Source organism: Chlorocebus sabaeus, chromosome 8 (genome assembly GCF_047675955.1).
Source record: "Chlorocebus sabaeus isolate Y175 chromosome 8, mChlSab1.0.hap1, whole genome shotgun sequence".
Classification (NCBI taxonomy): domain Eukaryota; kingdom Metazoa; phylum Chordata; class Mammalia; order Primates; family Cercopithecidae; genus Chlorocebus; species Chlorocebus sabaeus.
Genome location: NC_132911.1, coordinates 139,328,781 through 139,347,193, shown reverse-complemented (window position 1 = coordinate 139,347,193; position 18,413 = coordinate 139,328,781). Strand labels below are relative to the sequence as shown.

The following is an 18,413-nucleotide window of genomic DNA, read 5'->3' as shown; positions in this document are numbered from 1 at the left end:
GCCTTATTTGTGAACTGCCCTTCCCTGTTTGTCACCTGGTGACTACTACTTATCCTTCACTTTCTCAGGTAAATATCTGCAGTATTCCCAATCAGAATTTAGCTTAGTCTTCTTATGGAAACAATGAATTTCTCCTCTCACAATAATTAGAATACTACACTGTTTTAAAGTATTTATATGTTTTTTTCTAGCCAATAAGCTTTTCAAGGATAGAGTCTCCATCTTAATATTAATCTTTATATTCCAAGCATCAAGTATAACGCCTAGCACAAAATGGACATTCAATAAACACTGATTGAATAAATAACCAAAGAATAAATGCTTGTCATCTATCATATAAATATATAATCAGAGCTTAAAGTAGAATGACCATGAGCTTTAAAAACCTGGGTCTACATTTGGGATTAGTCATCTACCTCTCTGAGCCTCAGTTTCATCATGTATATTAACTCTTGCTGTTGTTATTTGTATTAAAACAAGACATATAAGTAACAGATCAAATTCCATGCCTGATTTAGAGCAGGCTCTAAATAAACGCTAGCTCCCCTTAGTGATCTATCAGTTTACCCGCAGTCACATTTGATATCACTCTCCTGGACAGATCACAGCATTTAATAGGGCAAATGCTTTAAGTTTGGTTCTTTATATCGAATATCAAAAAGCAAAAGATCACAGGGACTATAATCTTGTACTGTAAATATACTTCATAAAAAAAGTGACATCCTGGTTTCTACATCTATTAACTGGAGGAAACTATATTTATTGTATAGGACTGGGTTGATGCCTGTGAAGATCTACTGAAATCAAATACAAAAACATTAGCATAGTATCTGAAACACATTACTCAATAAATATAAAGTCGCTTCTCTTTTCTCCACAGAATGAATCGAACCCTAAACATCACTATATTGTGATACAGTTCAAGCAAAAAAACATGCTTGCATTTAAAGTCCACCACACTGAATAGAGAGCCATGTGCTAACAACGTCTCAGTCAACAACAGACGGCAGGTACAGCGGTGGAGCTATGAGATCATAATGGTGCTGAGAAATTCCTGTCACCTATTCAATGATCCTGACCCTGGGTAAGTCTATGCAAATGTCCGTATTTATGTCTTTGTTTTTAATTTTAAAAAAAGGTAGGCTTGGTGTGGTGGCTCACACCTGTAATCCCAGTTCTTTTGGAGGCCAAGGTGGGCAGACTGCTTGAGCCCAGGGGTTCAAGATCAGCCTGAGCAACAGGGTGAAACCCCATCTCTACTACAAATACAAAAATCAGACAAGCCTGGTGGCACATGCTTGTAATCCCAGCTACTCCGGAGGCTGAGGCGCAAGAATTCCTTAAACCTGGAAGGAGGAGGTGGCACTGAACTGAGATCACACCACTGCATTCCAGCCTGGGCGACAGAGGGGGGAAAAGAAAAGTTTACAAAGTAAAAAAAAAAAAAAAAAATTAAAATCGATAAAAGTATACAGAATAAGGATATGAAGAAAGGAAACATATTTGTACAGTTGTACAATGCATTTGTGTTTTAAGCTAAGTATTACTACAAGAGTCAAAAATTAATAAAAACTGCAAGTTTATAATGTAAAGAAGTTACAGGAACTAACGTTAATTTATTATTGAAGAAAGAAAAAAACTTTTTAATGAATTGAGTGTAGCCTAAGTGTTCAGTGTTTATAAAGCCTGCAGTGGTGCACGGTAATGTCCTAGGCCTTCACATTCACTCACCACTCACTCACTGACTCACCCAAGAGCAACTTCCAGTCCTTCAAGCTGCATTCATGGTAAGTGCCCTGTATGGGTATACCACTTTTTATCTTTTATACCATATTTTTACTGAAGGTTTTCTATGTTTACACAGGTTTAGATACAGAAATACCACTGTATGTCCACTGCCTGCAGTATTCACTATAGTAACATGCTGTGCAGGTAGACCATACAGCCCAGATGTACAGCAGGCTATATCATGTAGGTGTGTAAGTACACTCTATGATGTTCACACAATGAAAAAATTGCCTAAAGACACATTTCTCAGATCATATTCCAGTCGTTAAATGATGCATAACTGTATATAAATCCCATAACAGATATGGGAACAGAACTAACAGAAACGAGCAGTGAGCCTCTCACACGAAATGTACCAGGGTTAAGAATATGCACTTGGCAGTCACACACCTGTTACCATTTTATCAGCTGTTTGGTCACAAGCAAGCGCCAGAAACTCTTGGTTATCTGATCTCCTCATCTACAGCAATACCATCAGCTTTAGAGTACTGTTGTCAGGACTGATGTGTTCAAACAACCTAGACTGTAAGGCCTTATAAAATTTACGGAAACAGTGCCAGGAATACAGTATTCACTCAGCAAATGTGGGGATGGGAGACTTGCTTTGCTAGGATATTTAGACTACATATTGAAATATCTGTGGATATTTATGTTTTTAAACAAAATCTGAGAAGGACGTATTTATAAAGGGTACAAATCTTTGAGTCAGAATATCTGACTTAGAATTTCATCTTTTCACTTACTGTGTGATTTCTGGCAAATTACTTAATTCTGTGCCCCTTTTCTTCATGTATACAATGAAAACAATGCCATATACTTCATAAAGTTGCTGGGATACTCAAATGAGATGGTGTATACAAAGTCTTATCAAGCATTTACCACATGCCAGTCACTGGGCTCCGTAAGTGTTAGGTCTACCCTCAACACACCAAAGGGTACAAATACGATATACAGGCTTCCACCAACAAAGACCAGTTGACAGTCAAAGTTCAAAGGCTACTCAATACTTACAAGTTATAGAAGAATAAAATTTGGTATGAGCAAAAACAAAAAGTTTTTTTTTATATCCCTATCTACCTCAGGACCAGAGTTAACAAATAAGAGAACCTATGTGTTCAAAGCTTGACTGGCACTGGACGAGTTCAAAAGTGAATTTGTGTTTCATCAAAATCGCCTCATAGTCCATATTTTCTTATGCTTCAGAATCACTCTAAAGCCAATATTTTGTTTTGTATATATATCTACCTTTATCTTCCACTTAGAATTTAAAACATAAAACAAACGGTTTCCACGTATTTAGGACAATATTCTCAACATAAGAAACACTAATTTTATGTATCAATGAACATCAAGGTAATATTAACAGAAGAGGTAATATGAAGCTCTGTTTTGCCTCTGGTAACATTTACTTATTTGTGGGTAAATATTTCTTTGGAAAATAAATCACAGCTAAATCATTTTTCACAGGTAGGAGTATGAAGTTGTTAGAAAACAGGACAGTTGCTGCTTAGAAATTGAAATGTTCTATGAATAGGAAACAAAACTTTTGATAGTTTCTTCTCCAGGCACTGACAATGTAGGATACTTACACAGTTCCAATGTAATTTTGGGCCTTAAGACTAAATAGTCACAGACTTTGAGGCCATTGTTCCTCCTCAAATTATACTGAACATTCAAGTCAAATTTTTAGACTAAAATTTCAGTTTTTATTTCCCAAGCCTGATTTCTCTAACATTACGGTAAACTTGGGTAGGGTAATACAAGCTGGTTGCTAAAACAGATATGGCTTCTCCATTTAAACACATACAAAAACAGGGCAAGCCAAATTAACCTCTCTAGCTGACTGCCATACTTTTCCCAGAATATACGAATGTGGAAGGGAATGATTTCTGCTGTGGGATCTGGTAATAAAGACTGACTCTTACCTTTGGGCTGGGGTGCTATAGCTGTTATCATAGGAATCATAACTCTGTTCATCATAAGCAGTGCCATATCCATCATCATAGTCCTAAAACATAATAGGAGAAGTACAAAAACATTCAGAGAAGTTTCTAAAAGAAAGAAGTATTCTGCTTTTAGCGAATTTCCATTAATTCAGCTAGCATTTAATTATATGTCTACTTATAGTGTAAAGAAAAATATAGGAGGGACTTTAGTGAAAACGGTGAAGAACCTCCACACATTCTCTCTACAAAAGCCAAGAAAGAGCAATTGGTAAAAATGGTTAGAATCGCCATTTTCAGAACCCTCGAAATTAACCAAAAGATTGTAGAGATCTAGAAAATGTTGCCTTTTCTCTTTTTTTTTAAATGGCTGAATCCTGGTAAGAACAGTGAGCTTTGTGCTCTTCTAACTTGTTTTATTCCCATGCCCCACTCCCCAACTCTGCAGGAACCTTGAAAACCAACAGCCACAATCACCAGGAGTCTGGATGCTGCTAGAGGGGGCAGAACAAGGCTGGAGTTCTGACAAAACCCCATTCCTAGCGCACTGTCTTCTTCATTTGACCTGACTCAGACTTCACCCCTTGCAAAATGCCTTTTTCCTCAGGGTATCTGAAGAAAATACTTAGAGGCAATTGTTTGACATTTCTGTTGCCTGAGGTAGTGAAGAAAAACTGAGCAAACAATGGGCTAATCAAAAACCTTCAAAAGAAAAGTAGGGAATGAGGTGTTCAAAATAGGCCTTGTAAATCTCTGAATTATTCCTGGCAATCTAGAAGGCCGGGACCATTCACAGTACCACATCCATGCCCAGAAAAGACCTGATAGCGCTCTGAGCTCTCTCTTCTGGCTGACCTTGAGGTTAAGCATGAGTCCCAATATTCACCCAGAGGCCCTTGGCAAAGATTAGAAAGTTTCCAGGCATTTACTAAAATCTCTGCCCAATTATTAGCTGACTAGTAAACTAACACAGAGGAGACTTCAATAGCAACACACAAGAAATAGAGACTTTATAAGATTAGTTTAGAAAAGGCACTAAACAAATAACAAAAACAAACAAGAAACCCTGGAAAAAATTGATCTCCAGAGTTTACACATTAAATGTTCAGTTTTAAACAACAACAAAAAATTGAGACATGCAAAAAACCCCACAAAAGTATGTCCCTACACAAGAAAAAAAGCAGTCCATAGAAACAGTCCCTGAGGAAGCTGAGACATTGGACTTACTAGACAAAGACTTTAATTGTGGTTATTTTCAATACAGTTGACACTTGAACAACACATATTTGAATTGTGTGGGTTCATTTAGTGCAGGTTTTTTTCCAACTAGAAAATACAGTATTCATAGAATGTGAAACTCATATATATGGAAAACCAACTTTTCAAATATATATATGTTCTGCAGGGTTCATTATGAAACTTGATTATGTGTGGATTTTGGTATACAAGGGGATAGTTGTGTAGTCAAGGAATTAAATAATAGCCTTTCTAACCAACTAAAGTATAAGAACAGTGTCTCATCAAACAAATAATATAGATATAGAAAACATAAAAAATAACCAAAATAAATTCTTAAGTTGCAAAGTACAATAACTAAAGTAAAATACTCATTTTAGAAGCTCATCAGCAGATAGAATTAGGATGAAGAAAAAAGTTAGTCATCTTGAAGATGGATGAGTTGAGAAAATCCAGTCTGAGGAAGAGAAAAAAAGATGAATGAACAGAGTATCAGAGACCTATGGGACAGCATCAAATGTATGAACATATATGAGCATATACATACTGAGAGACCCAAAGGAAAAAACATGAGTAGATTATTTTGAGAAACAATGGCTGAAAACTTCCAAAATTTAATGAAAAACTGTAATCTACACATCCAAGAAGCTCAATAATCTCCAAAAAGGATAAACTCAAAGACCTAAATGTAGACATGGTTATTGTCAAACTGCTGAAAGACAAAGACAAAGAATCTTGAAAGTAGAAAGAGAGAAGCAACTTATCACATTCAAGAGATTTTTATAATATTAGCAGCTGATTTCTAACAAAAACCATAAATGCCAGAAGACAACGGGAAGTCATATTAACAAGAAAAAAAAAAAAAAGATTGTCAACTAAAATTTCTCCATCCAGCAAAGCTATCCTTCAAAAATGAAGGAGAAATTAAGACAAAGGTCATTTGACTCCACATTAAAAAAAAAACAAACCACAACAACAACAACAACAACAAAAGAACATTGGTAAATTCTTAAGTAAATATAAAAGATAGTATAAACTTTTAAAAAAATTTCTTATACCTGATGTAAATGACGAGTTGATGGGTGCAGCACACCAACATGGCAGAAGTATACATATGTAGCAAACCTGCACGTTGTGCACATGTACCCTACAACTTGAAGTTTAATAATAATAAATAAATTAAAAAAAAAAAAATTTCTTACTCTTTTCCTTCTATCTGATTTAAAAGACAAATACATGAAGAAATAATTATAAATCCATGTTGATGGGTACGCAATGTACAAAGATGTAATTTGTATGACAGTAATAAGACAAAAATGAGTGGAAAGAATGGAGCTATTAAAGAGCATTTTTGTGTTGGTTTAATTATGAGAAAGCAATATAAATAATTTAAAAATAAAAATGTAGAAAAAGAAACAACAAATAAAGTAGTGCAGTGAATAAAAAGAAAACATTTAACACAAAAGAATGACGTAAGGTACAAGAAAAGACCTAAAACATGTAGAAAACAAATGGCAAGATGGCAGGTATAAATCCTACATTATCAGTAATTACATTAAGTGTAAAAGGATCTAACACACCTATTAAAAGGCAGAAATTAGCATCATGGAAAAAATGATCCAACCACATGCTGTCTACAAGAGACACACTTTAGGTTCAAACATAAAAACAGGTTGAAAGGAAAAGTATGGAAGAAGATATTCCACGAAAATAGTAACTAAAAGAGTGCTAGAGTAGCTATAATACTAACATTAGACAAAAGAGACTTTAAGACAAAAATTGTTATTAGAGAAAAACGACATTTTGAAAAATGATAAAAAGATCAATCCATCAAGAAGGTAAAATAATTATAAACACATATGCGTATATATAAACATACACGTAACAATAGAGCTTCAAAATACATGAAGCAAAACTACCAGAATGAAACGGAGAAATAGAAAATTCAACAATAATAGTTGGGTACTTCATTAATACACTTTCAGTAATAAGGAGAATACCTAGAAAGAAGGCCAAAAAAGAAAAAAAACATTTGAACAATACAAATCAATTATACCTAACAGACATTTATAGAGCACTCTACTCAAAAAAAGCAGAATACACATTCTTCTCCACTGCACATGAAACATTCTTCAGGACAGACCATAAGTCTTCCCTGATCAAAATTTACTATAAAGCTACAGTAATCAAAATAGTGTGGTACTATAAAGTTTTCAACTTTGTAAAACAAATATTAATATGAAGGATGGTGCTGTCTTTGTAGGAGTAAGAAATAATTTATTTACATATGATCACTAATATTTAAAAAAACCTTTTTTAGAAAAGAGCAACTGAATATCTGTCAAAGAGCTATATGTTTTGTACTTTGATGACAATGTATAATATAAAATGATAGTCATTAAATGGAGGCAGAGGAATAATAGAAGTCATGAATATGATTATAACACAATTTGCAAGCCAGTGTTCTTCATAGTAGCTAAAGGTAGATTACTAATTCCACTATGATCTTCCAATAATTAATCAAGGAAGAGAAAGCTATCAGACAACAAATACTTTGAGATGATTTTGGTTATTAGGTAAGTAGCAAAATGCAGACATTACAAATAATTCTTATGAATTAAAAGAAGCTGGAAGCTCCTAATGGAAGGAAAATTTGTATTAAATTAAACCTTCATCACTTAGCACCCATGCCATTTCTGGCACTCTGCTAGACACCATGGTTGGAAAGGAGTCTAGTAAGTAGGATGACATGAGGTGTAATGGAAGACAGATGACAGACAACTAAAGAGACAACTATAATTCTACAAGTCAACTGCTGTGTCAAGGGTAAGCACTGAGGAGGGATAGACCAGCCCAGTTAGGAAAGAGAAAGTGGAAGAAATTTTCCCAGGTGTATCAATGCTAGAAATTAGTTTCAAACCACAGAAAGTAGAAGTTGCCATTAAAATAGTGATTAAAAATTAATATTAGGCAGAATGAACAGCAGGTGCAAAACAATGGAGGTACAGGAAGACAAGAACTAAGCTCATTCAAGGAATCAAATAGCTTGTTATGGTTCCTCTGTATGGTGCAAATGGAAGAGGAGACCCAGAAAATTAAACATTAGCTCACGAAGGACCAAGTTAAGGAATAAGGATTTGAATTTGGATGACATCATTCATGTTGTGTTTATGAAATATCTCTTGGTGTGTGGGCATGAAACAGAAAGGGTGAAGATGAAGGTTGAAACTTGCAAACTAGGTCACTGCATTGTGCATACAGTTTGGCAAAATGAAAGATCATGGTTTCTTTAGTAATGTTAGTTTGAAAAGAATATGCTTCTTCAAATAAATAATTCTATTTCTGTGCTTATTTGAAGAATTAAGATTGTAAATGATTAGAATTATAAAAAATAAAATATTAAGCAGTATACTGTTTTAATCCTACAGTTATGACACTCATTCCTTACTCAATTATTCTGTCAGATATTACAATACTAGCAATTTATTTGAATTTTCAAACTGTTTAGGTCTTTGAATTACTGACTTTGATATTTTTATACTGAAGATATTAAGAGATTAAATTTGCAATTTTCACAAGATTTCATTCAGGAGGATTTCGCGTTTGATTTGGCCATGGTGGTGAATATCTTGTACTTCCGTTATGACGAGTATTATTTGTTCAGTGGACAACGCTTGAAACACATAGGGAAGCGTGAAGCAGAGTGCAATAGGAGAAAAGGAGGAAAAGCTGAGTGTGACTGCAAATCAGTGTCTAAGTTTCCAGGCAGAGAGCATAGGGAATTCTTGTTGAACATCTACTATTTTTACCATAAGGAAGGAGATGAGGTCACTGGCTGAGAACAACAGTGAAGGGGGATTAACCAACGAACAAATGATTCAGCAAATGATTAAAATGAGGAAGAGCAGAGAGTAGTGGAGCTGGGTAACAGCCTCTAAACCTTAAGATTTTTTTTGTCTGAGGACTGGGTGATCTGAGGGTTTAGCAGGCCTCCCTTTTTTCCCTAACACTCCCATCTTCTTCCAGTGTTCTGAACCACTGGTTGCTCATTTTTTCTTATTTACATAGTTCTGTATTATAAAATTCTTCAGTAGATGTTTCTGAGGCTAAGATAGAAATTAAAAAAATAGCGAATGCATTATTTGCTATGACTCAACAGATAATTGAGTGGAATCAAAGTATAGAAAGGGATGTCCAAGATTTAGATCAAGCACACATCTAAGCTTAGAATCTATTCTTGAAATGCTTGCCAAGACCTGGGATGAGGAACTCACTACACTTCACTGCTGGCACTGGTCAGATACGCTGAAAGATTTTCTTTATATTTGAAATTTTTGTGTAATTTTTCACATTTCCGTATTTGCTCCTAGAGACCCCCATTGTGACAAGCCCCAGTCTACATGTCAGACTCATTTTTCTGCAATGTGTCCTGTGCCTCCCATGCAATGACTATTTCTACTTCATGTGCTGTTTCCTATGAGTCTCTGGCCTGCCCTCTCTGTCTAGTGAATTTTTCAAGGTGAAGTTAAAATGAGAGCTTCCAATTCTGTTATAACTTCTCAATCCCATGAAAACCGTCTATGATACCTTTGTTACGCCAACAATGGACCTAATATATATACTTCCATTACTGGGCTGCATAGGATATGCCTTGCTTTTGCCTCACCAACCTTTCTGAATATAGATTGTGTCCTATTAATTCTTTCACACTACCACACCAGGCACAGAGTAGCAACAGTGCCTGGAACATAATGACGACTTAAAAGATGATCATTACATTGCTGGATTGAATGCCTCTAGAGGCAAAGCAGGCCACGTTCTTCTTTGTTTAGTCCTCTCACCTCTTTCCTGAATTTTCCTCAGCTGGTCCATATATCGCCAGAGCCTCTAGCCATTCATCAGATGACCAAAAGTGAGGAAACCTGGCAGTATAAAGTTATAAGCAATCTAAGGAATTTCCTCTGGAAGAAGCTTAATAAAGCTCCTTTACTAATCCTAGCACTTTGGAAGGCTGAGGTGGGCAGATTGTTTGAGTCCAGGAGTTTGAGACCAGCCTTGGCAACACGGAGAAATCTTGTCTCCACTAAAAATACACAAAACTTAGCCAGGCATGGTGGTGGGCACCTGTATTCCCAGCTCCTCGAGAGGCTGTGGTGGAAGAACTGCTTGAGCCCGGGAGGTGGAGGCTGCAGACCAAGGCCGTGCAGGGCCAAGACCATGCCACTGCATTCCAGTCTGGATGACCAAGCAAGACCTTATCTCAAATACATACATACATACCGCACCCCTATGTTGTCAAAATATACTGCAAAGATGTTTTATCCCTTTCCTTGCCGTTTAAAAATCAGGCCATGCACTTGTGAGCAAGGCAGTGCTGGAGATACAAGAGATCTCTAATACTGTGGTGAGAATTCATCAGTCCACACACAACTAGGAAGGCATTAACATCTGGAGAAAATCAATGCTTTCTGCTTTACCATCCCATTGTCATCCAACTAGCCAATGAGTCTATTTTTAATCTCCCTAAATCTCTCTCACACCCATCCCCCCTTCCTCTACATTCCTAATGTGAATCATTTCATTCAGAATTATTAGATTCATCAGAATCATTCAGAATTCTTCAACTGGACTAGTCAGAGACCGTAACTGATCCTGGGTTTCTAATGCTTCCTTATCTAAACATTCCTCCAAAATTATACATCTAGAATGCAAATCCTCACTTGTACTGCTTCCCTGCCTGCTTAAAATCTCCATTCCGCACTCCTCTGTCCTGAGAACAATAGGGGGAGATTAACTAATAAATAAAGATACAAGATAAAGAACAAATTCCTAAGCCTCTCACAGTTCTGCCCACAGCAACTCACCCAGGGAGGTGCCTGCCACTGCTGCTTGGTGCTGTGTGCTTCAGCACCTGCACAACGACCCTGCAGCAGCCGTGTCGTTTCACCCGCAATTCCTCTGCACGGGCTGTTTCCTCTGACATCACCTTTTTGGTGAGCCAGCAAGAAGACTCCAGGCTGAATTATCCCTCTCTCCTTCCTGCGTCCATGATAACTAATAACTTGTATATTCACAGCTCCTATAATTATTTCTTTGCATACAGTTACAGACTAGTAAGTCTGTAAGGTCCTTAAGGGTAAAAAGCAGACCTTTTCTCTCGTATTCCCAGTGTCTAGCACATAGGAGGCATGTGGTCATGTTTGTTGAACAAATGACAAAAAGAGCTAATTAATGGCAAGTGGCAGGAAATGTAGTTAAGTGCTTCTTTAAGAAAAATGCAACTTGAGGAGATACTGTATAATAAAATGCAGTATTACAATACTGTAAAATTTGATGACAAGAACTCACCTAGATCATTTTCTGTCAAACATTAAGTATCAGTCTTAGATTCCTTGCCCTCAGCAGAAAATTGCCTATGGAACTCTGTATTCTACTTCTGAAATCAGAACATTATTAAAAACTGAACAAACATGGATGAGAAATTAGTATTATAAACATAAATGATGTTTGCCTCATTAAAAAGACTTGCTTATTCATCAAGTCTGACTTTTCAGCTTAGAAACAGCACTGAGCTGGCAGTGGTGAGCTGTCTGCTTGGCGGATGCCAGGCTACAGGAAGGGAAGATGTGTTCTTACACAGGTGGAGATTCTTCATTTGTCATTCCTGACCTATAAAACTCAAACCGACACATGGCCAAACACCAGAGAAATCTTGCTTTGAAAAGAAGAGATTTTCCAGGGTAAAGGAAACAGTATGACCTATTTAATTCTATTTCTGTTACAAGTAAAATCACATGTAAACCTGGAAAAAATCATTTTAAACGAACAGATGAATTTAAAAAAGTGATTTTTAAAATACTGTTTCAGTTTTGAGTTGTTTTAAAAGAATGTAATTACGCTATCTGACATCTCACTTTAATTGGGAAACTGGTCACTTCAACATGGAAAAAGTTTTCATATAAAACACAGTGCTAAAAGCTTAGTCTTATAATTTGATTGAGTTTAAAAAACAAACATTAACTGAAAACAGTCTTTTCAGAAATTCAGTTTTCACTGGGGTTCTGGGTAACAGTATCCGGGTTGATGTAGTATCATCTCTGAGACTCATTAATTAGACTATGAGCACATCACAAAGTCAACTAAAGATAAAAATTACCATATTAACGATCCTAAATAAGAATCTTTCTCCTATCATTTAAATACATCATCATTTAAGAATTAAATCACATGCCCAGTTGTTTACTTTAGGGCTGTGAGGAAAATATTACGTGACTTCTAGACAATACAACTTCTTTGCATCAGTCTTTGGAGTCTGATGACTATGTTCAAATTCCAGATCTGCTACTGACTAGCTGTGTGGCTTTGGGGAAGTCACTAATCTCTCTGAAGCCCAATTTCAAAATTTGCAAATTGGTAATCATAATATACCTCCTGGTTGTAGCCAATGGTTGTGGGAAGATTAGCCAAAAAATACTTACGAAAATTGTTTGGCACAGTTCATACCTAATAAACGTAGTTGTTTTTTTTTTAGCTAAAGACCTATTCCTTTTAACGCTCTCAAGCTTTCAGACCAGAGAAAAATCAAAGCTATCCAGGTATTTGACTTTTATAGAATAAGATGAATTCTTAAAACTTTCTCTAAAATGTGATGTCTACATTTCCATCCTGCAAATACTTGTATTAACTACTTTGGATTTTAGGTAATGACTGACCAAGATTAGCTGCCATTCTATCCACATCTGAATACAGCCTTTTAAAATATGTCTGTGTCAATCATTCATAGGATCTCTTCTCTTAGTTCATATCCAACTGAGATAGAATTTCATTTGTTTAATTTGTCAAGGTGCTGAAAAATACACTGACAGAAAAACAAAATAACAATGAAGTCAAGTCAGAAATCCTACAAGCAGGTGAAGGGAAAACTAACTGTAAATTAAAAAATTAAAGAAAATGAAATTAAGCCAGAAATTCCACAAAGATAGGAAAAAGGGGGAACAACTAAATTTCATTAGGTCCATATTAACCTTGCATCATGCTACAGATTTTTATGGACATCTTTCCATCTATCCTGGGAAGCAGATGTTGCTGAATGCCGACTATGTGTCAGGCACTGTGCTGAGCACTGGGGACATAGCATCCATCACCAACAAAACAAAATGAAAATCTTTGTCCTCATGGGGAAGCAGAGAAACAAAACCAATAAAAATATATGGTATATAAGACAATGAGAGTGTTGGGGAGGTTTGAGAGTTTAGACACTGTGGCCAGAGAGGTCCTTTCAGATAAGAGACTTTGAATACAAATGTGAAAGCCATGAGGAAGCTGGTCACATGGATTTTAGGGGACTAGCGGGAGAGTATTTCAGATAGAATGAACAGCAAGCATAAAGGCCATGAGGCAGAGGAGTGCTGTGGTTTCCATGTTTGTGTACTTCCAACATTTATGTTGACACTTAATGTCCATTGCGGTGGAATTAAGAAGTTGGGCCTCTTGGAAAGTGCTTAAGACATGCAGGCTCTACTCTCATGAACTGGTTTAATGCCTTCGTGACAGGCTTCAGAGAGCTGCCTGACCCTCCAGTCCCTGCCATCCATTTTGTCCGTCCGCCCTGTGAGGACACTGCAAGAGGCACCATTGACGAATCAGAGAGCAAGCCTTCACCATTTAATCTGTAGGTGTCTTGACCTTGGACTACACAGCCTCCAAAAATGTGAGAATATATTTCCTGTATAAATTATCCATCTAAGGTATCTAATTACATCTCATTATTATAGTTTATTAATATTATAATTTTGCTATAGCAGCAGGAATAGAGTAAGACAAGAAGTAAAAGTGGAATGAGCTGGGAGAGAGGTGCAGGGACCAGACCACGTGGAACCTCTGGGCTTTAAACGAGCAAGGTGGCCATGAGAGACTTTGTGCTCAGGGTCCTTTCCATGTGGTCCAGTCTCTTCATGCTTCGCTGATCTAACTTCCAGCACACCAGTTCTTTCTCCAGCTCTGGCTAATCTGCTACTGAACCTATCCATGTAGTTCTTTTCAGTTACAAAATGTCTATTTTTCTATACATTCCACTTCAGTTTAAATCATCAAATTTATTTTTTAATTCCTTTTTTATAATTGAGTACAGTTAATATTTGCTATCTGAGTCCACTGTGTCTACTTCTGTACTTTTCCTTAGTTTTTTATTACAGTACCTTCTTGTATGCCTATAATTTTTTATTGAATATCAGCAATTACACATGAAAAAAATAATTTCAGGACTATGTTGCTATATTTCTCCAGAGTAGATTTGGCAAGTCTAGGTTAACCTTAGTCCCACAAAGGACTGCTATGATTGGAAGCTGAGTGTCAGTGTGTTCTCTGGAAGTACAGCTTCTCTGGGATCCATTCCACAGCAAAGGGGATTTATCAGTCCCTTCACCTAAATGGGGTGGACCGTTAAGGCCCATTTTTTAAAACTTCTCTGGGCTCTAGGTTTCTTTTAAGACTCAGTTCACATTCTCATCTACCTTCTTTAGAAACTGGCAGAAGCTCATAGCAGTCTTTCTCACCAGGGTTCCACCAGAGAATGAAACCTGATGTCCTAAGACATCCACTGTGTATAAAATGAATTAATGTCTTTCCTCTGTATCTAGAATGATACTAGTTATGTGCCATTCTTAAGACAGTTGAGGAAACAGTCACACGAGTCATTTTTCATACTATGTGATTCAGAGGAAAATTGCCTTTCATTTTCATTTTCCTTCAAGCTGGTGGCCCAGTTATTATTATTTTTTAACCATTTTAGCTTCCATGCCTTCTAAGATTTTTTTGTTTATTTGTTGATTGTTTCTTTCACCTTTTGTAGTCATGCTCAGCAAGAGTCTGGAAGCTGACTTTCATCAATACCCAATATGTATTACTTATTGTCCATGTCTCCCAGCAGAACTGAGTCTCCACGAGAACAAGGGCTTCATCTGCCTGTCTACCATGGTGTTCCCAGTGCCGGGCATGGGGTGAGCGTTTCATTAGTCATGGATTTATACTGATTCATTCACTCTTCCAAGGGCTCTTCCTTGAGAAGAACAACAGCCCCTCTTTGAATGATGGGCCAGATGAGAGATGCCAAGTGTCTTTAGTCCCATTGTAAAGGGGAAATGGTTCCTGGCCCACCAAAAGGCACATGTAATTCAAAGTGCAGAGGCTTCTATCCAGGGAAAATGTTAAGAACAGGCTATCAGAGTTGTATAATATTTGCATTAAGATTATTCTCTGCTCTGCTTTTAGACTTACTGAGAAACTGTCAGATTATCACATGGTCTAATAACAGATCTGCTTGAAGGAAGATGTGTTATTCTGTTCTAAATGAGAGCATCTGGTCTATTTAGTCTTATCAATTCTCTTAACTCACAAATTGGTCATATTTTTAAACTTTTTATTCAAGCATAAAATAAGTCATAAAAAGGTACAAATCCTAAGTACACAGCTTTGTGAATTCTCACCAACTGAGTACAACCAAGCTACACAGCAGGAGTAAAAAAGTAACCAATGCTCAGATCCAGAAATGGAACATCAACAGTTGCCAGAAGCTGCCCTTGTTCCCTCTGAATCACCATCTTCCCACGAAAGTAACCACCATCCTGACTCTCAGCACCATCAATGAATTTTGCCTGCTTTGAGCTTTATATAAATGAAATCAGAATATCTACTATTTTGTGCCATTTTTCCTTCATTAAGTATTACGTGAGATTCATCGATGTTGTGTGTAGCAACAATTGATTTATTCTTACTGCTTTAAAATACTAAATTATCACACTATAATTTGTTCATCCATTTTACTATTGATAGACATTTTGCTTCTTTCTAGGTTTTGCCTACAGGATTCTTACACACTCTTCCAGTGCACCTACATATGCATCTCTGGTGAGGAATTACCCAGAAGCAGGACTGCTAGGTCCTGGGGAGGGCTGTGCTCATAACAGACAGCCAAATGTACCAGACAGTTTTCCAAAGTGGCTGCAGCACTGTACATTCCCACAGCAGTGCATCAGAGTTCCTACTATGCCACATCCCAGTCCACAGTTGAAAGTACCTTTTTAATTTTAGTCATTCTAGCACATGTGAATAGTACTGGATATTCTAATTTTTATATATTACAGTCCAACATACAGCAAGAGTATGCCCTGAAAGAATGAGCTACATTGGTAAACTGAAGAATTAGATTTCTGCACCAACAACAATAAAATACTTATATATCACCTTTTATGTGTCAGGTATCAAGTACTTTCCACAAGATAACTTACCTCATCTTTATAACCTAACAATCTCATGTGATAAGCCTGAGTATTTCCATTTTTGAATTAGCAACTGAGGCACAGAACAGTTAAGCAATTTCAGTAAGGTCACACAGCAATTAAAGACAGGGCAAGGACTGTAAAGGCAGTCTGGCTCCCAACTTTGCTTTTAACCCCTATGATATACTGCCTGGCCCTATAAAATTGAGGGCCAGACCCTGTACTGTAGTGAACTCTCCAGGATAATGCCGCACTATAAGAACGTATCACGATGGCCAGTGGCCTTTCACTTCTGTCACCCAGCCTGACAACATGGTTCTATTTTAAACCTGCTTTTTTTTTTTATTTACTTTTAACCACTACAGTCCTGATTCCACATCCTGTTATGTACCTCACACTCTATTCTACCTATAAACAAAACGAATAGAATAAAAATATATAAAGATAAAGATGATAATAAACCTCATCAATAATGGACATCACCAAAATTCTTCTGGCTGACTGAAGCACACTAAGATTCTCCCTGTGTCTACGCCTTTAAATATCATAGAGTCTGCGCAGGGAGTCCTCTTGGTTCCTCCTACCTGAGTGCTACTCATCCCCTTCCCGTTTGGTTTAAATGTTACCTCCTCTAAATTCTTGCCACATTCCATCAAGCAGTTCTCTTTCCTGTTTGTTCCTCCCTATTCTTTGTACATAAGTCAATTATAGGTGTTCTAATTCTCAAGGTTAACTGTTTTGTCTCTGCATCAGGAAATCCAGGCTGGGCACAGTGGCTCACACCTGTAATCCCAGCACTTGTGGAAGCCGAGGCAGGAGGGCTGCTTGAGGCCAGGAGTCTGAGACCATTCTGGGTAACAAAGTGAGACTTTGTCTCTATAAAAAATAAGAAAATTAGCTGGGCACAGTGGCGCACATGGGGTGCCAGCTACTCAGAATGCTGAGGCAGAGGATCGCTTGAGTCCCGGACGCTGAGACTGCAGTGAGTTGTAACTGCGCCACTACACTCCAGCCTGGGTGACAGAACAAGACCTGTCTCAACCGAAAAAGAAAGAAATCTAACATTGAGTATTTACTATATTCGGGGTCCTGTATATCAAAAGGCATGGCTCCTACCTACCATTAATAACTTAGACTATAATGGAAAGTAATAAGAAAAATAAAAGAGTACTTACATTACTCTAAGTAACTTAAATAAGATGTATACTTGTGGATCCAAATAACAGACTGACCAACTAAAATACACAAGTAATTATGAAAGAATTCAAAGTGAGGGTGATAACTACTGCAGGAGATCAGGCATGCCAACCCAAAATATGCCACTTTAGCACAAAGATTATTTTGAGCTGAAGCTAATTGAGAATCAGCAGATTAAAAAAGCTCTCTGCCCTCTTATATCTGCATCAAAGCAAGACATAAATTTATAAAGGTAAAGGTTTCCCTCCTCCCCTTTCTACCAGGAGGGACCAAGGTTGATCACCAAAAAATAAGTTTATTTTGTTAAATTTATTTTAATTTTGCAGAGACAGGGTCTCAATATGCTGCCCAGCCTGGTCTTGAACTCCTGGCCTCAAGCAATCTTCCAACTCCGGCCTCCCAAAGTGCTGGGATTACAGGAGTAAGACACTGAGGCTCACAAAGATAACTCTGGACACTTATTAGCCTGAGATGCCAACAGAGGAATCTACATAACAAACTTCCATTTATTTACCTTTCCAGAATTTGCTCTCCCTAGAGACTTACAGTCCTTTGCTTTTGTCTATCTAGTCATTTCTGCAAAAATTTACTGTTCCTTACGGAAGATGCTATATAAACCAGAGTTCTAAGCCACCTCTTTGAGATTTACTAATTCCCTGAGTATCTCTCACATATATATAAAATATGCATGTCAAAAAACTTATTTTTCTTTTGGGTACATTCCAGCTAAGAACTCAGAAGGTAGAGAGAAAATTATTTTTCCTCCCCAACACTATGTTCCTTCTTAGACTCTAATCTACTTAAAGGCAGAGACCGTGTTCTATGAATGCTGGTGTAAAACTAACGTGGCAGGTTCTTGCAGAAAATCCATTATAACAAAGGAATAATCTAGTGGTTCACAAGTTCCTTTCCCTGCCTCTGCCCTAATTCACCTGAGGAATATGTTACATCTGTCACATCAGCTCAAATAAAA

At 37.0% G+C, this 18,413-nt stretch overlaps 1 protein-coding gene across 4 annotated transcripts in view; it reads right to left on the bottom strand.

Annotated features, from left to right (window-relative positions):
* KHDRBS3 (KH RNA binding domain containing, signal transduction associated 3) overlaps positions 1 to 18,413 on the bottom strand; it is a 201,190-nt gene that overhangs the window by 45,711 nt on the left and 137,066 nt on the right. For all 4 annotated transcript variants that reach the window (XM_073018369.1, XM_008001602.3, XM_073018370.1 and 1 more), the window contains one exon: positions 3,714 to 3,796. In XM_073018369.1, the coding sequence (XP_072874470.1) occupies positions 3,714 to 3,796 (83 nt within the window). The remainder of the gene's footprint in view (positions 1 to 3,713; positions 3,797 to 18,413) is intronic.